Source organism: Hippopotamus amphibius, chromosome 2 (genome assembly GCF_030028045.1).
Source record: "Hippopotamus amphibius kiboko isolate mHipAmp2 chromosome 2, mHipAmp2.hap2, whole genome shotgun sequence".
NCBI lineage: Eukaryota > Metazoa > Chordata > Mammalia > Artiodactyla > Hippopotamidae > Hippopotamus > Hippopotamus amphibius.
The window spans coordinates 7,624,966-7,645,921 of NC_080187.1; the positions used below are offsets into that span (position 1 = coordinate 7,624,966).

General features: G+C 52.6%; 1 protein-coding gene across 4 annotated transcripts in view; it reads right to left on the reverse strand.

Annotated features, from left to right (window-relative positions):
* SPTAN1 (spectrin alpha, non-erythrocytic 1) overlaps positions 1-20,956 on the reverse strand; it is a 57,676-nt gene that overhangs the window by 5,781 nt on the left and 30,939 nt on the right. For all 4 annotated transcript variants that reach the window (XM_057724684.1, XM_057724683.1, XM_057724682.1 and 1 more), the window contains 23 exons: positions 20,152-20,256; positions 19,690-19,713; positions 18,741-18,776; positions 16,576-16,623; positions 15,763-15,854; positions 15,345-15,489; positions 15,072-15,253; positions 14,430-14,529; positions 14,111-14,308; positions 13,875-14,021; positions 13,061-13,164; positions 12,793-12,955; positions 10,604-10,735; positions 10,217-10,354; positions 9,180-9,284; positions 7,125-7,333; positions 5,954-6,074; positions 5,638-5,759; positions 5,214-5,346; positions 3,505-3,603; positions 1,842-2,001; positions 1,126-1,202; positions 319-528 (listed from right to left, as the gene is read on the reverse strand). In XM_057724684.1, the coding sequence (XP_057580667.1) occupies positions 319-528; positions 1,126-1,202; positions 1,842-2,001; positions 3,505-3,603; positions 5,214-5,346; positions 5,638-5,759; positions 5,954-6,074; positions 7,125-7,333; positions 9,180-9,284; positions 10,217-10,354; positions 10,604-10,735; positions 12,793-12,955; positions 13,061-13,164; positions 13,875-14,021; positions 14,111-14,308; positions 14,430-14,529; positions 15,072-15,253; positions 15,345-15,489; positions 15,763-15,854; positions 16,576-16,623; positions 18,741-18,776; positions 19,690-19,713; positions 20,152-20,256 (2,850 nt within the window). The remainder of the gene's footprint in view (positions 1-318; positions 529-1,125; positions 1,203-1,841; positions 2,002-3,504; positions 3,604-5,213; positions 5,347-5,637; positions 5,760-5,953; positions 6,075-7,124; positions 7,334-9,179; positions 9,285-10,216; positions 10,355-10,603; positions 10,736-12,792; positions 12,956-13,060; positions 13,165-13,874; positions 14,022-14,110; positions 14,309-14,429; positions 14,530-15,071; positions 15,254-15,344; positions 15,490-15,762; positions 15,855-16,575; positions 16,624-18,740; positions 18,777-19,689; positions 19,714-20,151; positions 20,257-20,956) is intronic.

The window sequence follows — 20,956 nt, forward strand, 5'->3', positions numbered from 1 at the left end:
CCCTGGTGGGCAGTGGTGTGGGGACCAGGAGCAGGGGGCTCCCCAGGGCGTCAGGGGCTGGCTCGGCTTGCTGCCCCTGCCGGCTCCGACCTCTGAAAGCCCCCCCCCCCACACTGTCCCCTCGCTCCTCTCTCCGGGGGCCACACCAGCTCGGCCTGTCCTGGATGTTTCCGCACAGCAGGCTCATGAAAGCAACCGAGGGTCCCGTGTGCCTTGGCTGACGCTGACTCCATGCCCCGTGCAGAGCCGCTGCCCCGGGAGGTGGGTTTGTCTCCCCTGGGCGCCGAGCTGGCCTAGCTTGGCCAGGGCCACGCTCACCTTGCGGAAGTGACTCTGAGCCTCCAGCAGCTTCTTCTTCCGGGTGGCCGAGTTGGCCAGAAGCTGGCTCCACCTCTTCATGAGGGCGGCATGCCGGGCCTCGATGGCCTTTGACTGGATGTGCTTGGCGGCCAGCAGCTGGTCTTTGAGGGCAGTGATGTTGGCGATGCCCTCCTGCTGGAAGGCCTGCAGGCCTGCATCGAAGGTTTCCTGGAACGAGGAACGAGAAGACAGCGTGCAGGGACCACACGGAGACGAGATGGCGCTATTTCCGGCGCCTCTGCTCGGACAGCACCTACACCTGTCCGGCCAGCTGCCCAGGCCAGACGGTCAGCCTCGAGTCCCCACCTTCTCCTGACACTTGGTCACACCTGGCCACGTTTCTGCATCTCCTCCAGACCACAGGTCATGGCGGCAGCTCCTCCCAGGCCCTGCTTTCAGGGCTCTCGCCACTACCTCTGCCAAAAACGCCCGCCTGGCTCTCCCCTAACCACTTCCAGTTCACCCTCTGTGATCTAGCTTAGGTGTCGTCTCCTCTGGGGAGACTTTCCTGTCAACCCTTGCCTGTTGGAAACTGAGTCGGACACCTCTCGAGTAAAGTCCACCTCCTGCTGTGCTCAGCCCTGTTAGCACCTGTCAGGCTGCAGCTCAGAGACCTAGTCTGAGGGCTTCCTGAGGACCAGGGCTGTATCTCAGTCACTGCTGGTCCCTAGGGCCTAACATAAAATAGTCAAGTGTCTCAATAAAAGATGCTGACCATCTTGCATCCACCAGGAAATACTATGTGAGTAAGTTTCCAGGACTGACCTGTTTGGTAAGGAGAGTCTGGACAGAAGACAGATCTCGACCATAATCATCCGTCTTCAAGCTGTTCTCCTTTTCACCTAGAAAACCGAGCGTGGGAAATCAACCATCCCTTCTCAATGTAACGAGGTGAATTACAAAAAAAAAAAAAGAAAAAAGAAAACCAAACACCTATTATTCTGCTTACATTTAAATTCCAACACTACTGACAGCAGTCTCTGAACCTACATGAGCTGGCGCCTCCCCGCACCCAGGCCCCCGTCCGACGTCTGTGTCCTGAAGAGGCCCCTCCAGCCTGTCCTAGATGCGGTTCAGTCGCTACTTATGTGACAGCAACTACCAAGGTCATGTGGGTCCTGACACCAGTGCCGCTCCCCCTTGCCAGGGGCTGGTTCACCCGTGTAGCTGGGGGCAGTGCTGGTGCGGGCTGGGCCCGTGGCGTGGCCCGTTTGTGCTCTGGTGCCCGCTGCTTCTTCCAGCGTTACAGGACTTTTGTTTTGTCAACCCTCTGCTGGCCCAGGGGCACCTGAGGCTCGGCTCTCTGCCTCGATATCCTGTCTCCTGCTGCCACCAGTGGTCTGCCTGGCGGCGGGGTTCTCTGATATGCCCACATTCCAGCAGTTTCTTCTCCGCAGAAGAAAACCAGCTGCATAGGCAGCAGACACGCTGTGGTTCTGAACAACCTCCCCAGTCTGAGAGGGTAAGAGGCTCAGGCTTACCGATCCAGGACTCCACCACATCAGCCTTCCAGTTGAACTGAAGGAAGGCTGAATTCTCGTCGAGCTTTGCCTTCCTCTGGGCGGCAGCTTTCTCCAAGTCTGATACTTTCCCATTCAGGCCCTTCATCTTTGAAGAGATGTTCTCCTCGTGGTGATTGTTCTAGGCCATGGAGAAAGCACCCCGTCAGCCGCACCCCTGCTGTGGTTACGCCATCTGCACCCTCCCTGCCCGGCAGGCTCGCAGCCTCCGAGATGGGCCACGCCCCCCACCCCGCTCACGGCCAGCAGGACGGGGGAAGGTTTCCTATAGTCTTAAAGAGATGGACACTGGCAATTCTACTCCCACAAGCAATAGCGAGGGATGTGATAAAATGGCAAGTCACAATGATGTATTCATTAGTAGTATTTTTGATGGCAAAAAATGAGAAAAAGGCTAAATAATTATGACTCTATAGCTAATATACATATGCAATAAACACAAGGGCTCAGAGCAATGTTTTCACTGTGGAGATTGAAAACCATTAAGCCCCAAACACTGTGATGTAGTCTTGGTTAAAATTGTAGTGAAAACACAAACCATGAGTCAGCATAAAATGTGAAAAGAAACTCAAGAAGGAGACGAAGACTGTTTCTGGGAACAGAGCACCGGGCTCTCTGCCACGTGGCTGAAGAACATTTGCAAGCTGTCACCTCACAGGTTTAAAGAGCAGAGGACGCTGGCGTGTGTGTGTGCGCGCGCGCGTGTGTGCGGCGAGTCCTACACAGGCCTCGTCTACGTGGACATGGTCTGTACCTGAAATTAGTCTCCGCTAGGTTACCTGCCCATAAGGGTGAGGAGAAAAGCTGAGTGAACACGGACTTTACAACCATTACCCTCTATGGACCAAATCTCTAGTCTTAAGGCCTCACCACCAGAGCAAATTCTGTGACGGGGAATTTTATTTACTCGTGTGACAGGAAATCAGAGTTGATAGAAGCCATCTGCCTTGAGGAACTAAACGTCTGGTGGAACTTGGGACAGAGGGCACCATGTTTAGTCTGGATTTCAACCTGGGAGGGACTCGACTTCACTGCTGCTGAGAAAGCATCAAGATCCCTTATTTTTTGCTTTCTCCCTGAAAGGCTGTTTGAATGAGATGAACCTTGTGATTTTAACAGATGCACGTGTGAAACACCCTGGAGGGCGGCCAGGTTTCACACAGCCATGTTCACCAGTCCAGCGCGTGCCGTTTAGCCTAGGGGGCGGCTCTGCACGCACGGAGTCTGGAGGGTCGGGCATGGAGGTCTCACTGCGGTCATCTCTGGCAGTGGCTCCCGGGGTGACCGTTCTGATTGGCCCCCTTGCGTTTCCTACCACCTCTGTAAAGAGCTCGTGCTGCTGGAGAAGTAAAGTAGGAAAGCAACCACGTGGAGTGCCAGCGTCACAGAGTGACCAGCAGCGGTGTTTCTTTGCCTGATTAGGCAGAAAAAAACAAGTGCTGCGGACTAGCTTCACTAACTGGCTGCGGGGGGGGGGCGGGGCGGAACATCCAGTTCATCAGGGAACCCGGCAGCGGGGCTGCTGCTCCCCACGCAGGCCTCTGCTTGGTGAACATCCCAGCGGAGGAGCTCTGCGGGCAGCTGTGGTCCCAGCACGCGGGGACCCGGAGCGGGCCAGGCTCACCTTCTTAATGAGGTCTTGTCCGTTCGTGCAGACATCATTCACCCGGTCCTTGTGGACAGTGAAGTCTGTCTCGAAGGCTTCGTGTTTCTTCAGTAAGCCCTGCGGTGGAAGCGGCAAGGAGGCTACTGAGAGCCTGGCAGGTGTGGGGGGCCAGGTCCCGGGACAGAGAAGCAGGCCTGGAAGGTGCCCTCACGCGCGCCCCAGTCCAGCTGGGGCTGAGACAACAGGCGGACACGGAACAGACAGGAAGTCATAAAGCAGTAAAACGGGGACCCCGTGAGCGTAATCGGAGGTGGGTGGGCTGGGGAAGGCCTTTCTGGAGGGATGAAGCTCTTGCCAGTCAACCTGCACAGGCCCCTCTTCCCTGTAGGAGGCCACAGAATGGACACCGAGCAGCCTTAAGTCAAGCATCAACCGAACTGTGACGCCCAGCCTAAGGCTTAACGTGAGCGCATCTCCTGAGGAGCCCTCCAAGCCTCATTTTTCCCTCCGTACAGTTCAAGCGCTGGAGACAACGCCCCTGTGGTGCTCCCGGGGAACTCAGCAATGCAGGGGACGCGAAACCTCTGACTGCATCTGCCTTCCACCTGCAGCCCCCGACCAGCTGGACAGGGTTCCCGCCAGTAGGAGCTCAGGGGCTACCTGATTCTCAGGAATGCAGGCTCTGTGTCCACAGCTGGTGGCACAGACCGAGGAACATTCGACCACAACCTGCAGCTCCTCCTATGAAGAGTGAAGTCCACTCACCCCCGGGGGGAGCTGCTCTGTCCCACAGGCTAGGCCTTAAGACAGCCTTGCCTTCCCCTCTCTGAACACTGCCTGAAGAAGCTGATCTAAGCCTGCCGGACGGTGGGAAGCCACGTGGAGGGGACTGAGACGTCCCAGCCAGAGCCACATGAGTGACATCACCATGGACCGCTCAGCCCAGCGACCCTCTGCCTCACTGCAGCTGTGTGAGGGGGTCCCCGTGAGAAAGCAGAGAAAATGCCCATCAAGTCAGAATCGTGGGAACTAAACTGTTGTTCTTAGGGCTGTGATGCAGCAATGGGTAACCAGTGTATTTAGGAGGTATGCTATGGGTTGACCTGTGTCCCCTAAAAGATAGCAAGTCCAACCCTTAGCACCTATGAATGTGGAAATGAGGTCTCTGAAGATGCAATCAAGTTAAGACAGGTCATCAGGGTGGGCCCTAGTCCAGTACCACTCATGTCCTGCACAGACAGGCCCGGAGAGAACGCCACGGGAAGACACAGACGAGGGCAGACCATGTGAAAGCAGAGGCTGGAGTCACGCTGCCGTAAGCCCAGCAACCAGAAGCTGGAATTGGCAAGAAGGCTCCTCCCCTAGAAGCTTCAGAGAGAGCAAGGCCCGGTCGACACCCTCAGCACAGACCTCTAGTTCCCAAAACTAAGACAGAACAAGTTTCTGTTGTTTTACAGCCACCCAGCTTGTGGTACTTTGTTAAGGCAGCCACGGGAAACGAACAGGGTACTAGTAACCGGCAGTAATGATACCAAACGCACTGCTGGGCTAACAGCGGGGCTCCGTGCACCGGGGCGGACAGTCACCCCAGGTTTCTCTGCGGAGGAGCAGGGTCTCTCGTGTGGGATTCTGAGGAATGAAACCAGCCAGGGAGCCAACTGGCAGGAAAGGGGCGGGGCAGGCGGCTGCGAAGAGGGAGTAAACAAGCAGCACCTCGTCTCTCTGACCTGAATGGCAGCAAGAGTGTCTCCGTAATCTTCACTGGCTACCAGGGTCATCTTCTCATGGATCCAGGCTTCCTCCTCCTCCACGTTGGCCACGAACTGCTGATATTCCAAGGATTCTTCTAGCCGCTGGCCCCTATCACGGGGGACAATATAAAGTCAGCCAGAATCTTCTCTAAGTTTGATGCTTAGAAAATATGAATGATGAGTGTGAGATATAAATGGTTCATTCACGCTCTCTTCCTAACACAAAACAGAGAGTGCTGGTCAAACATGAAATTCTGGACCCACACGCTCGGTCCAGATTCACAGAACAGCACCAGCTTGCACGGGCCTGTAAGAGGCGGCTCTGCAGCAAGCCAGCTGTGCCACCTGCACACCCGACGGGATGGCCGTGGACAGGCAGGCAGGCCCTGGAGCCGCTCACCGGGCGGCCGCCAGCTGCTTCAGCTCCTTCCAGTGCTCCACAAACTGCGCCAGGCGCTGCTGAATCTCCTCCTTCCCGATGGTGTTGTCATCGGACAGCTTCTTTCCAGTGTCCAGGACACCCTGAGGAACAGGAAGGATTGGATCAACAGCGCTCGCCTGCTTCCAGATGCCTCCAGGGCAGGGCCCCAACGTCTAACGCAGACCTGCTCCCCCTGTTTTGGGACGAGAGGCCGTTGACACCGTCGGGACCTCAGGGACGAGCTCACTTGGATTCAACCCCCGCTGCCCGCCGGGCCAGGAGGGGCCCTCCTCACCTGGATCGCCGGCTCGTGGGCGGCCAGTTCTGCCTCCAGCCGTTTGTGCTTCTTCCTCAGGTTCTGAACGCCCGTTAGGTCGCGGCCGTAGTCCTCCGAGCTCACCAGCAGCTTCTTCTCCCTGGAAAACACAGGCAGGCAGTCAGCCTCTGCACCTCCGTGTTTTCAGCAGCAGGGAAACATGTAGTCAAAGGGCTGTGAAGTTCATAGAGCCCATGATGTCCTTCACCTGCATCTACCCATCTCTCCAGGAGACTCCTTGCCAGTCTTCTGGGGAAAAAAGCCTCTATTTCCCAAATGAACAGTGTCCACATACGTCTCTAGGAGCACCTCCTGTGTCTGACCCTGCAGGGGGTCGGGGCACACTGAAGAACAAGGAGGTGCCACTGCTGTCACTCTGTCAATCCTACCTTATCAAATACACACGTCACACATGGTAACACGTGAAGATGCTGATGTAAACAGCTTTTTAAGGAAGTGAGGAATTCAGAGGATCTTTTACTTAAAAATGGTCTGGGGACTTCCTTGGTGGCACAGTGGTTAAGACTGCGCTCCCAATGCAGGGGGCCCAGGTTCGATCCACGGTCAGGGAACTAGATCCCACATACTGCAACTAAGAGTTCACATGCCACAATTAAGGAGCCAGTGAGCTGCAACTAAGGAGCCCGCCTGCCACAACTAAGACCTGGTGCAATCAAATAAATAAATATTAAAAAAAAAAAGGTCTGTTTACAGGCTACATCATCTGGAAAAGGGAGACAAATTCTGGGGAAGGGGGGATAAAAACAAAACAAACTTTCCTTCCTCCGAGCATCAATCTTCCCCAGGAGATCAGACTGTCTTCCCCAGATGAGAACTCACTGATGTGGCCAGTGACCTGAGGGCAGGGTCTACACAAGCCCTGGGTGCCATCACACACACAGCACGTGGGGGCCGTGGGTGATCACTGTCACCGCGTACCCGGACACCAGGAGGAGACACCGAGGTGTCCCACCACAGCTGTGCGGTGAGGCTGGGACCTGCTAGGCACGGCTGCTGAGCCCGTGCCGTTTCGGACCCGCTTCCCGTGTCACCACCACAGTCTAGAAGAGAATAAACCCCAGGGTCCCTAATGGCCATCGTTAAAGGCCCCGGGGGCACCAAGGGGACCAGAGGGAGCGGGAGCACGTACTTGATCCAGGACTCCTCATCGTCCATGTCCCGGAAGAACTGGTGCAGGCGGTGGGACTCATTCAGCCTGGCTCGCCGGGAGGCCGCCATGCTCTTGATTTTCTGGAAACGGCCATTGATGGTGTCCCGCTTGTCCTTCACTTGGGAGGTGTCGAAGGCACTGCTGGTCATCAGGCTGTCTGCCTGGCTGTTCAGGTCCTTCAGGCGATCCTGGAGCGGGGGACATGACGGAGGGTCAGAAATCTGGGTCGCCCACGAACATCTGCTTGTAAATCAGAACTCAGACTTCTTCACTGACAGGTTGGTTTAAGATTTATTCAGGTCACCCTAAAAGTGTGGTATGTGGACCCTTGGGGTTCTAAGAGATCAAAACTCCTCTCATAACAATATGAAAACATTCTCTGCTTTTTTTTTTTTTTTTTTTTTAACACTGTGTGAACATTTGCACTGATGGTGCAAATCCATGGTGCGGGTGGCGCAGCTCAAGGCAGTGGCAAACTGCGAGCAGAAATCCCATTCTTCGCTGCCACACACTCCCAATAAAAACCGCTGTTTCACTTAAGAACATCTTCAAAAAAGCAGCCAAGTTGTTCATTTTATTAAGTATCCATTTTTGAGTACGTCATTTTAATATCCTTTCTGCTAAAACAGGCAATGAACACAAAGCACTTCCGCCAGGCGCTCAAGTTCAATGACTGTGCCAAGGAGAAGCCCGTGTCCTGAGCTGAACTGGCCACTTCTTTCGTGGACCATCATTGTCACTTGTAAGAACAGCCAACAGACAAACTATGGTCATTCTGACTCTGAGAGCTGACAAGTACTTTGTTGAGAATAATAAAGTGAACCCGTCACTTTCAGGAAAACTGAGTTTGGTGCTAATGATAAAATTCAAACTTTCATGAGAAAATTAGAATCTTGGAAAACTGGCATCCACCTCCACGAGCCTGACGGCTTCCCGACACATGAAGAGCTTTCCGTTGAGACTGGCTGTGATGTTAACGGCACGTGATGTTTGATACGGAACACGGAAATGTGTCAACATTTAGAAGATCTACAAAACTCTGCGAATCAGTATTTCCCAAATGACTCTGTAACCTCAGGAAGGAGTAAGAGATTCTTTCAAAGCTCAAGACGGACCAGTGGATTTAAACATACACAGTGTGCAAAGCTGCCTGACAGGGTCCGATATAGTATCAAAGAGTAGCCACAATTATCTGAACTACACTACCACTCCCTCCTCTACCTGTGTGAGGCTGTATTTTCATCCTATACAACACACCGCAACAAACTGAATTCAGAAGCAGCTATGAGAACCCAGCTGTCTTCTAATAAGCTGGACATTAAAAAGATTTGCAAAAAAAATAACCGATGTCACTCTTCTTGCTCTATTTTTGTTTCTGGAAATACAGAGATATCATACATAAAAAATGTTTCTTATGTTAACTTGTGATGGGTTTATTATTTTCAATGAATTAATACATGTTCTGAGTTACCTTACATTGCTATAATTCATAGACCTTATTTAGATTTCGCCAGTTTTTAGATGTGCATGTATATGTATGTGCACGGAGTTCCATGCAGTTCTAGCCTATGTGTAGGTGTGCATAACTACCACCAGAATCAAGACACAGAACTTGTTCTGCAAGCACAAAGGAACTTCCTTGTAACCTTTACAGCTGTACCCCGACTCTGTCCCTAATTCCTGGCCACCACTAATCTGTTCTCCACCTCTATAATCTGTCACTTTGAGAATGTCATATAAATGAAACTAGGTAAACCTTCTGAAGTCAAAAATAAAATTTTAACTCTAAAAATTTATTTAATTTTTGGAAATGACAAATACTGATACATAAAACCTACATAACCCAACCCTCCTAGGGGCTCTCGTGAGAGTTCAGGGTGTAAAACGGCCCCGAGACCACGGCGTGTGAGCACCTTGGCTTTAGGGGATGGAGGAGAGGGAGGGAATGTTCCTGTCCTCCCCGAATGCGCCGGGTCTCCTCAGAGTCACGCGCGGCTGTGTCCCAGAGCCCGGCCTGGCGCCGCCTCTGCTCACCTCATGGGCAGAGATATCCGCCTCCAGTAGTTGATGTTTTTTCAGCAAGTTGTTCACAGAAGCCAGGTCTTTGCCATAATCCTCAGAGGCCAGCAGGGCTTCCACCTGGCAACGAAACACGAAAGCGAAGGCTACTGTCTGGAGCACGTTCCGTGTCCGAGCAAACCCAGGATGCCCACTGGCCCCCCAGGCCCTCGTCGGGACAGCAGCAGACTTCACCACCACACGCTGTTGTGCCAACTCGGTGAGGATCGGCCCCCCGGCCCGTGCCCTCCCCCTCTGTCAGTCAAGCACAGACTCAAAAGCCTGTGAGTGCAAACACTCCAGCGAAAGGCAGGGGCACCGGGCCTTCACTGTGGTGCGGGGACAAAACCCACAGCAGCCCCACTTCTGGGAACCTCCCCCGGGCAGAGAGTCCGCAGGGCGGGCAAAGATCGCTGTACAGAGATGTTCACTGCAGCGAAACGCATCTCACCAAGCTGGGAGCACCAGCGTGTCCACGCTACGGGAATGGTTCAACTATGGCCTAATTCTGTGATGGTCTAAGGCAGTTATCAGATGTTGAGGTAGAGTTTTTCATGACTCAAAATAACACTACCAATACTTACCCGTGAAAAACTACATCACGAGCTCAAATACACATAAAAACACAGCTACACAAAAAGTCATGGAAACACGTGTAGGCCATGTAAATACAGAACAGTGGTCTCTAGAACTCCTACTTCTTTATACGTTCTATACTCTCTGAACTGTACACAGAGACTGCGGGACTGACTGGCCTCCTGGCTCTTTGCTGTTCTGGTTTCCACCTGGGCACAGACCCCACCACCGCCTCCTATTCATATTCCCCGTGAAGACAAGCGACCCATGTCCCACCAGAGGTAAGCTCTCTCTTCGCGGAACACTCCCTCCCTCTGCTCGTGAACCCCTCAGAGCACACAGCGCACACCTCAGGAAGACTTCTGTTTAACGGGGCATCGGGAGAGCCCTGCCTCTCCACGAACCCTGCGGTGGGAAGGGAAGCCCCGCAGCCTCACCTCAGAGAGCCAGAAGTCGAAGTCCTTGATGCCGGTGTTGAAGTTCTGCTGCTTGTTGGCTTCTTTCAGCTTCTGGCTCTTCTCGGCCGACTTCTGCACCAGGAACTGCCACTGGTCAGCTAGGGCGGCCAGCCGGGCCTGCGGAGGGAGGGCAGCCGCTGGAGATGGCCAACTCCACGGTCGGCGCCCCTCCGGAAGCCCACCTGATGCCCCTCAGAGAGGAGGACGGAAGATGCTCACAAGAGCCACCCTCACTAGCACCCCCTCGGCTCCTGCTTATCTCCCTAAGGCTGCATGCCAGAGTCGTCACTGGGTGACGGTAAGGCTGACAGTCAAATGCAGTCCCGCGTCTTCCCGGGCCAGGGGGCGGGGAGCAGGGGCCCGCACCTTGACGGCGTCCTCGCTGCCGGCGCAGGCCCCGCGGTCGATGAGGGAGTTGCCCATGTCGACGACCCCGCGGATCCGGTCCGCGTTGGCGTGCAGCTCCGCCTCGAAGGCCTGGTGCTTCTGGTGCTTGCTCTGAAAACACCAAAGAAACCCCCCACAACCTTTCAAAACCAGGTCCCACGAGGCTCTCTTCAGGGAGAAGGGGTTCTCAGAAGGGAGGGAGTGGTCGCAAACTTAAAGACCTAGGGGGAAGTGTCAACATTTTTACAGAAGGCAACCACAGGATGTGTGTGCAATACTTTAGGGGTCAGCCTGATGGGAGTTCAGCAGACGGTCCGAGCCGGGAGAAAGGAAATGCACCAGCCCAGGAGCAGGTGAACTGAGTCAACTCCTAAATCAGCTGGACTAGCCACGTGGGAGTGAAATCCTAGAATCACACACTTTCTAACACTTTGTAGGAGACGGCAATGGCCAACTGTAGCTTTGAATCTACTTGTGCATCAATTTCCATCCACAGCTTTCTCTTTAGTGGACAGAAGCTCTAAGGAATAGCACACATATAGCCCTCTCGTCACCAAAGGCGGCAGGCACTCGGAAACAAGGTATCTCAGGGTCAGCCTCCCCTCGGGCGACAGAGGAGAAGCCCACGGCTGCCGCAGACCCTGGCTTCGGGGCTCCTCATCTAGCCGCTGTCGTCAACAACAGCTGCTGGATGTGTCAAAATCCAGGCCTGACTGTAGGAAGAATCTCTTTTTGCTCGGAGAAGAGAGGGCCGGGAGAGTGATGGGCGCCTGAGGCTGGGGCCTGACAGGGCGCTTAAGACCCTGCCAAGATGCAAACTGCGGGGGCACCACAGGAGACAAGCGCGAGGACGCAGCTGCGGGGCGGCTCTGGGTGAGGAATGCAGGGTCTCAGGTGTCATCTGGGGAGAAAAGAACTAAAAGGAAAAAAGCAGTACGACTGGGAAGGGTTCTGCATCCAATGTTTCATTTCAGGGGCAGCAACTGTCAAAAGACAGACCACATGGCTGGTGAAACGCAGCAGCAATGTGAAGCGTCCTCACCACCTACCCTGAGCCCAGCTACAGAGTAAAAAAGGGTCTCAAGTGCCCACACATCCTGACAACAGCCCCTCCTTCTGTTTCTTGTTCTGATCGCTCTTTGGCTCTGTTCCCATCCATTCTATTTCATTTCTTCCATCCGATTAAGCAGTTTCTAAGCTACATTTTGACTGGAAAGTCTCTTTCACTGTCCCTTGGGTAATGTCCACTTTTATCTTCACCTCTCACCCCTGGATCCCCTTAGATTTGGAAGCAGGTCACCTGCCACTCTGTGGGTCTCTAGCTGTCCCTCTCCAGGGACCAGCACTTCTGGATGCCAGACTAGGTGGGTGACGAAACTCTCACACCTGGCCCTGCCCTAGTCCACCAAAAGCCACGAGCCCATGGCAAAAAGAGCCCAGTTTACACAGAAAAAGAGATTGCATTTTTTAAAAGAAGCACACCTCTGCAAAGAAAGCAGTCAAATACTGCCCCCAAATCAAACATTGTACAGAGCTTGCCTAAGTGATAAATTGGGAGGGGAGGGGGCAAGTGAAGGGTTGCAGGCTAATTACAACAGAGAAAGCCACATCCCACGGGGACACTTGAATGGAGTGTGATGGATGATTAGAAACGAAAAGCATGGATGAGACACCAGACTGTGTGACCACGATTACGAGAATCTAAACACAAGAGCACAGACACTGGAGCTCGTTGAACTAAAACTCTTAAAAATAAAACATAAAACTTACCAGCAGCTTGGAAAGCTACAAAAATAGATTAAAACAACAAGAGTTCAGTACACGGATGCGAATATGCATGTCAGCTATTCAACAGAAACTCATTTTGCCGTCATACCTCCCCTGGGAGGGTCAGCATTCAGCAACAGCAAATACAAGGAGGCCTTTCCTACAGACTCTTTAATAGCAAACACGGTTTCAACAAAAACAAATGAGGAAAGCAGCTTCTGACCACTTAAATGAGGCTTTCCCACCAGCTCAGCTTATTCAAATACTTTTTCTTGGCATCACTGTGGGTACGAGGAAACTGTCTCAGCGGTATCTCCCCCTTTCAAAGATGCCTTATTTAACGAAAACTCCTCAATAACACAGGCTACTTCAGAGGCGTGCAGCTCATCTGTTCAGCTCACCTGGATGTTGGTGGGATCCTTATACGACTCATCACTTGCCGTCTGTAATTTTTCGCTGATCCAAGCCTCAATCTCATCCACATCCCGGCTGAACTGCTGGAGGGTCTGCGATTCTCCCAGCTTTGACCTCTTCTCAATCATCTGGGCTTTCAGACGTCGCCACCTGAGAAAGTGAAACCGAGAGCAAAGGTGAGCACTGCACAGAACCAGAGGGGCCGGGTCGCTCACACAAGGGTGGTGAGACCCCTCGGCTGCACAGACCACCCACCTGTCCAGAACCTCATTGCGCCGGCTGGAGATGTCACCTTTGGCGTAGTGGCCGCCGGCAATGAGCTGGTCGGCAAAGGACTGCAGGGCGGCAATCTTCTCCTCCTGTTGGCAAACGGAGGCGTGAGGTCAAGGCGGGCAAGACAGCTCTGCCTCACCTGGACTGCAGGTCTTGAGAAGAGAATGGGTATTTTGGGTGACCAGCTGGTGACGGGATCAGAATACACCGACACTTTAGAAGCAGGAGTGTACGAAGCCAGAGGAAAGCTTGATTTCAATCATTATTAGAGTACAGTTTAACTCAAGAAGGTTCCAGGTCACGCTGGGGTGGGGCTGAGGCTTAAGCACCGGCAGACGTCACATACAAGATTAGGCTTCACAGGAAAAAGATGCCAGAATTTCAACAAAACTGTTTATAAGCCAAAGAGTTTTGCATCTTTCTGGTTTACATTCGTGTATTCACTTACCTACCCATAAATTTCTTTTTCTTTCCTTTCGCTGTAAAATTTTTCCCCTCTGTTATGGCATCTCCGTTATTAAAGCCTCAGAAATGCCAGAATTTATATGTAAAGTTTAAAAAACTATTAATGCGTGTCACTTTTCCTAGACTGCACAGGTCTGCACTGGATGCAACGGGGACCACACTGCCTTCCTGTGTGGTCCACACCCAGTACTGTAACTCAAGGTAGATGCCAAAACTCTCCAGCTGACTTAAGCAAACAGTAACTACTTTTTGTTCTCGTCACTGAGAGGGGAAAGGAGGATATGCCCTCAGAAGGAGAAGATGTCAGTCTGGAAATGTACAAAGGCCTCACCTGGACATTAATTGCTTTGTCAAAGTCCTCGTGTTTTTTGATCAGAGCCTCCACGCTGTCCAGTGAGTCCCCTTTGTCTTCAGTATTCAGGAAGGCCTCCCGGGCAGCCATCCAGTTCTCAGCCTGCTCACAGTCCCGGTGGAACAGCTAAAGAAGGGGAGAGGCAGGTGAGAAGACAGGGCCTTTGGTAACGAGATACCTGCAGCAAAGAGGAAGCTACTGTCTAGCACGTGCACCTGCAACTCAAGGCACTGATCCAACATCATCCTGCGCTGGGCCCAGGCCTTCTCCAGGTCTGCACGCTCCTGATCTAGAATCTGCAGCTTCTCCTTGATCTCGGGGCTGGCGTAGTGCCCGTGAGCCAACAGCTGCTGCCCAAACTGCTCGAATGCCTGGAAAGTGCCAGCTCTGGCATCAATTTCTGTCCGGTGTTCCTGCCAAAAGGAGGAAAGGGATTAGGTAACTGGCAGGAGCTGCCCACTCTCAAGTGAACCACGAAGGTCCTCCCGGCCTGGCAGGGCAACCGCGCCTCCCCTGCTCCGCAGGCCCACCCACCTGGTGTCGCTCCAGCAGGGCCTCGGCTCCGGTGACATCCTTGGCTAGCTCGTCCGAGGACACCAACCCTCGGATTCCATTGATCCAAGACATGAGGTCCCTGGCAACCAGATCCACAAGGAACGGCTATTATACTACCTGGCAGGCAGGCCTTCTGCCCAGGAAAAGAGAACTACCTAATTCTTGACTCAGAAGGTTATTGGGGGTTGATCTAGTTAATCTATTGAATGGGGCTAGAGCCCCAGGCAAAGTATTTCAAAGCCTCTTGTTTGTCTTATTGAAATAATAAAAAATCAAGAATTCCTCAGAGGACAAATGAATGTGTTTATAACTAAGATCTTTTCACCCTACAGAATAACAGGTTCTAACAGAGACAGTAGCTGTGGCTAAGTTTTCTACAGCTCCAAACGCAAACGCCTATCTGTAGGATGAAGTTTTTGTTTTGGCAGCGCTGCGTGTCTCATGGGATTTCAGTTCCCCGACTGGGGAAGGAACCCAGGCTCCAAGCAGTGAAAGCACCGACTCCTAACCACGGGATTGCCAGGGGAGTCCCAGGACTAAGCCTTGGAAGTGCCGGGTCTATGCATGCACTCGATGCAGCTGGAACCACCCTGGCCCGAGGCTGGCGCACAGGCTCCGCACCGGAAGTCGCTGAGGAAGCGCTGCAGGTCGTGCGAGTCGCCCAGCTTGGCCTTGCGCGCGTCGGCACGCTTGCCCAGGCTGCCCCACGCCTGGTTCAGCTCGGTGCACTTCCCCTGCAGGTCCTCTGCCGACTCGGGGTGCGACTGGATCAGGCGCTCGGCCGTCTCCCCGAGGGAATTCACCTGGGGAGAGAGGCGGTGAGCAGCAGGCACGGAGGGCGCTCGGCCTCGGGCAGAATCGCGGGCAGACCGCTCCGCACCGCCGTCCCCTCACCTTGTCGCCGAGGGCCGCGAGGTCCCTCTCAAAGCCCTCGTGCTTGCGCTGCAGGGCCTGGACACTGGCCAGGTCGTGGCCATAGTTGTCTGTGTTTAGAGCCTGATTCTTCTCTTCGATCCACTCCTTGGTTTCGTCAGCATCTCTGTCGGTGAGACACACGTTCGGGTTAACGGGTGCTGAGTGTGGCCGCCCTAATTTAAGTCAAGCAGGAAAACGTCATCTCCTGGCACCAGCACGTGCGTCGGCGGCCCCCCAAGAGCTCTACACAGCAAGGGACACCCGCGGACCCGCTCAGCAGCCCTGACTGAGCACCTGCCAGGCGCCAGAGCACAAACGTCGACAGGATGCAGCTGCTGCTGTCGACGTGGACCCGACGGCCGCCTGCTGCCCCCCCGCCAGCCCGGGCCGTCCTCACCTGTGGAACCTCTGCACTTCGTGGGCGCTGCCCAGGAGCTGGCTCCGCTCCTCGGCCAGCTGCTGCAGGGACCGCCAGCGCTCGTTCAGCTCCTGCGGGGACAGCGGGGCGTTAGCCCACACCGGACTCTGGGCAAAGGGCCAGAACCAGAGGACTGGTGGCTTAGTGTGAAAGGAAAGGCTGGGGCACCGATGACTTCCTGTCTCCAACCTTCCTAGTTCAGTCGATGAGCACGCCACGACAGCGACAGTCCAGAAAGCCAGCCCCTGACACAGCTCACCGGACGCCACGGACGTGAGCACGCCGACACCTGACTCGGAACTGCCTCGGGAGCAGCGGGAGAGATGCCGCTGACCCACCCTCCCTCTCAGCACCTAGGCTGGTGCCCGCCTCCCAGCCACTGCTTCGTAGCAACTGCGGAGTGGAAGAGCCCCCGGGTCCACTGCTCCCGACACCGGGCTCGCCCCATCGCCAGGCGGCAGCGGCCTGAGGCCCTTGTACTGGGGAGACGACCCAGCTTGGAGTCCAGAAAGGAGGCAAGAAAGGCAATCACCGCCTTCTGGACCACACGCTCCTCGCAGCTCCAGGTCCTCGTAGGGGTGAGGGAAGGCTAAGTCTACCCACAGGACCGGGCAAGCCCAGCTCAGCCCTCTGCAGCACCAACAGAATAATACTGGCCAGGACACCCTTGGGCCCAGGAGAGTGACAAGCGCCACAGCTCCCACAACTAACTAGGACAAGAGCCTTGCTGCAGACAGGAGGCGACAGTGAAGGAGACTGGGGCAGACAAGGGAAGCTGCCGCGGTGTCTTACCTTGATGGAATTAAAGGTGGCCACGGTGTGAACCATCAGGCGAGCGGACTATGTGGGGAGGAAAGCAGAAGAGCAAACCAATCAAGTGTCTGCTGATTAAGAGAGAAATCTGAGATGCAAGTGCCATTAATTAGGTCCCAACCGTCCACCAAAATGATTGGAAAAGGATGTTGTCAAATTTCTTAGCAGAGCAGAAAAGTATCAACAGCTAGGAAGGCAGGCAGAAACCCAAGCGCATCACACCCAACCCCACGATTCATTTGACTCGAAGAGTGCAAAGAGCAGTGGGGGCCACAATTAAAACAGCTGGTGGGAAAGAAAATTAAACGGCTCAAAGACTACTGATCGGTATCTTTTTCTTGTCCCTACTGCAGGAGAACAGTCCAGAAAACACCCTCAGTTGAACAAATGCTGGCCGCTGAGACTCTTGTTTTAAACAGTCAAGTACTCCAATGATTTCGTTTCTATTCATGGTTACTGGACTGTTGTTCTCTCTAACAGTGTCCCCTTGAAATAAGGGCAACAGCCTTACCAGATGAAAAAGAAAACACACTGGCGAGTTAGCTCCCTTCTCATCAATGTAGTCACTTCCAAAAAATCTAAAGCCCCTTGGGATCTCAGAGCCCACCGAGTTCTATCACAAGGAAACCCCACTTAGCAGGCACTGTGATGCCCGTAATCTTCAAGCATGTAAAGAAAAGGAGGAGCTGAGCTTGGATGCAGGGAAGTTAGGCTCCTAGGATGTTCCTGTGACACACTCAGGTGACATTTGCAACCACTGTGGGTGTGTACAGGGTTCAGAAAGCAGACACCCATTGTTTCCAGTCCTTTTCAGAAACAGGAGATAATGGTGTTTGTAAAGTCATCTGAAACACATTCCTGAAAAAAAAACACCTGTTACCAGAAACACTCTGGCAAACTCCACCAGGAGGTCAGACAGGCAAGGGTGCTGCTTGTCCACATCTCCAACGATTGAGTTTCGCTTTGGAGTGAAAATTAAGATTGAGGAAAGGGACAGAAAGCCGAGTCAGAGGAAAAAAAGGACCCTTCCTGCCAATTTGGAGCCTATTTAATAAGCAGGGTGGTCAGAGCCTGGAGGGGTAAGGAGGCCAAAGAAACAAACTCCCTTCAGCCTAGGTCCTCACGACACGTGAGACCACATGACAGGGCTGAGAAGTACCAACCCAGGGGCCGGTGTGGGGAGCCTTTTTGTTCTTAAGTTTTCATGCTTTCTTCCTATTTTAGGAAAGTGTACTTTCATAAAGTAGAAATCTGCTCTTTCTAGCTTGTCTACAACTCAAGTATCACATTCCCGAAGAGCTGGGCCAGGAGGAAAGATGCTAGAATTGGCGTTTAGGCAATTACTTCCATAACCATAGCTGTAGACGCTTCACGTGAGAAAGCTTCCCCTGTCCTCCTGGTCAGTCACGCTCACCCTGGTCAAGCACCACCCCTGGACCTGTCTGGAATAACGTCTACTGCGGCTGGTAAACCTCTGGTGCCCCCCATTACATCTTTCCTCAGGATCTGGACGTTCTACTGAGCCTTCCTTAGGCCACAGGAGAAAGCGGTCAGGCAGACGACAAGTACAAAGTTTACTCTGCTTTTCATCCTCACGTTATTTCCTTCTGTGCTGCAGTCCTATTGGTGGGACCATGCCTGACTATGCAGTGTGACCTCTGCAGAGGGCAGTCACCCCGTATCCTTGGTACCCGAGGGGCGATGGTCCCAGGGCCCTCTGAGCTACTAAAACCCACGGATGCTCAAGTCCCTGAGAGCTGGTACATGTAGGTTCTGCATCCTTGGATTCAACTAATCAGGGATCAAATGCTAGTATTTTCAACTGGTGATTGGTTGAATCCAAGGATATGGGTCCATGGATATGGAGGGCCAAATGTATACTCTGACAGCGACAGTGCGTGATAAACAGCGACTTCACTGAACTTACGCTGAGCATCTGCAGGGAGACATTTTGCTTCTGTGTATTAAGCATCACATTTTAAGAATACAATGCCAGGGTCAGGAACACACCAGGCCACACAAGTCCAGAAACGACTACAGGCTCAGACAAGCCTAACTACTCAGAAACAGGCACACCAGAAAAAGACATAAAGTATTTCTGTTCCTAGAAAACCTTTGGAAATAATTTGCAAAGAAGTTCTTACCTTCCATGGGGAGGCTGTCTTAGAATCAGTTTCATCCTATTCAAAGAAAAGGAGGTGTTTAGACAGCCACGCAACTGAGCACAAGACAAAGCAGCACCAGCCCTTCCTCTGAATGACGGGAAGTTCACAGAGAAATCAGCCAGAACAGCAATTTCCTCTGTGACTCAGAACTTATCACTGGGGACTTCCCTGGTGGTGCAGTGGCTAAGAATCCGCCTGCCAATGCAGGCGACACAGGCTCAATCCCTGGTCTGGGAAGATCCCACATGCCACGGAGTCACTAAGCCTGTGGGCCACAACTACTGATCCCGCGCTCTGCAACAAGAGAAGCCACGGCAATAAGAAGCCCGTGCACTCTAAAAAAGAGTAGCCCCCACTTGCCGCAACTACAGAAAGCCTGAGCGCAGCAATGAAGACCCAACGTGACCAAAAAATAAACAAATTAAAAAACAAATTAAAAAAGCCAGCCTCAAAAGTTGACGTACTGTATGATACCATTTATTAAACAACAAAATAAAAACAACAAAAAAAGAACTTATCACTGGCTGGCAGCAAACTGCAAGGCTGCCTGAGGGAAAAGAAGCAAACAAATAGGAAAGAAAAACTTTTTTTTTTAAGTGCAATAGAAGAAAGGAAGAGAATGAGGAAATTTAATAAGAAAATTACCATCTTTTCTTTACATCATATTCATAGGATTCTTTGCAAAGGGATAAACAAATCTAAATAACTGCTATGTAAAAATTCTAGGAAACTCAACAGAGAGAAACTTTTTTTTTGGTCTTTGGAGAATGGCAAATAGAAGCCAACTTCTGCTATTTCTTTTCCAGATTTTTACACACAAAAGGCACCTCTTGAGATTTAAGAATAGAACCCTTAACAGGCTCTTGACTATACCCTTCCAAGACCTGATCCTCAAGTTCAAGTTCCACATGGAGCACCTGACACTTACCCTGGGCATTGCGCCATACACCTCCTACAAGCAGAGAAGAAAACCAGTTTTATTATTAGAGGAAATGCACACTCCTAAGTAACACTCATCACTGTCATGTCAAACCTGGAGACACGGGAGAGAACTGCTAAAAGACAGGCAGCCCGACTGGCCAGAGGAACTTTCGAAAGTCTACAGAGAGACCACGTGTTTCTATGTAAAACCTCTCCTTTAAGCAACTGCGTGAATTTATTACTAGTTAAGGGCTAAAAAAACATTTGACAACTTCCACGGTATTTAATGGGCATAAGGAGGAGAGCTGTTTTTCCCTCCCTCAAAGGTAAATAAGACAGTGCAGGTCACACAGAGAACCTGCACCCTGGCCACACCCTGCGCTACCGAGCACGCACGCTGGGCTACGCGGGATGAAGGCGGAGCCGAGCTGCTTCCCTACCAGCCTCCAGGCAGGAGCGAGCTGCCCACCTGCTGCTGCACTGCCTGCACCTCCTCGGCCATCAGACCTTCGGACTCCAGGTCTTCGGCCACCTTGTTAATGTCCTTCAGCCGCGACTCATTGGCCTTGAGATCCTTCAAAGAAAAAGACACAATAACTAAAAACCGCAAGAGCAATTCAAAAAAGGGCAACAGATACCCACAAACTGTGGTTTGAATCTATAAACTTCTGTCCAATAGGCCGCCTATAGTTTTTCTACTCCGCGACAGTGACCTGGATCAGAACATCCTGACTGTCACTATCAAGGAAGTAAGAAAACAGCACAGCACTGGAAATGGTCTGTCTCATATTTACCGAACTAACTGTACTTTATGAACCATTACTCTGGTTGGAGATTTTTAAAAACCTTTCTCTGTGAGGGAGAGGACAGATGTTAAAAATGTGATGAGGGAGTTCCCTGGTTGCCCAGTGGTGAGGGTTCCGGGCTTTCCCTGCCGGGGTCCGGGTTCAATCCCTGGCTGGGGAGCAGAGATTCAAAAAAAAGTGATGAGATTTTAATGCTAGCCACTATGGGAGATGAAGCCCCCCACCCATGTGAACTGGTCATAAGAACACTTCTAAACTGAGGAATGGACAGACAGGACGCGGCAGGTGCACTGCATGGAGGGTTAGCCGTGCACAGCAACGGACCACGGGTCCACCTACAAGGACGAACTTGAAAACGTTATGCTCCGTGAAAGCTGTTAGTCATAAAGTTACGTAATCCATGATTCCATTTATAGGAAATGTCCAGAACACACAAACCCAGAGACAAGCAGCGGCTCGGTGGCTGCC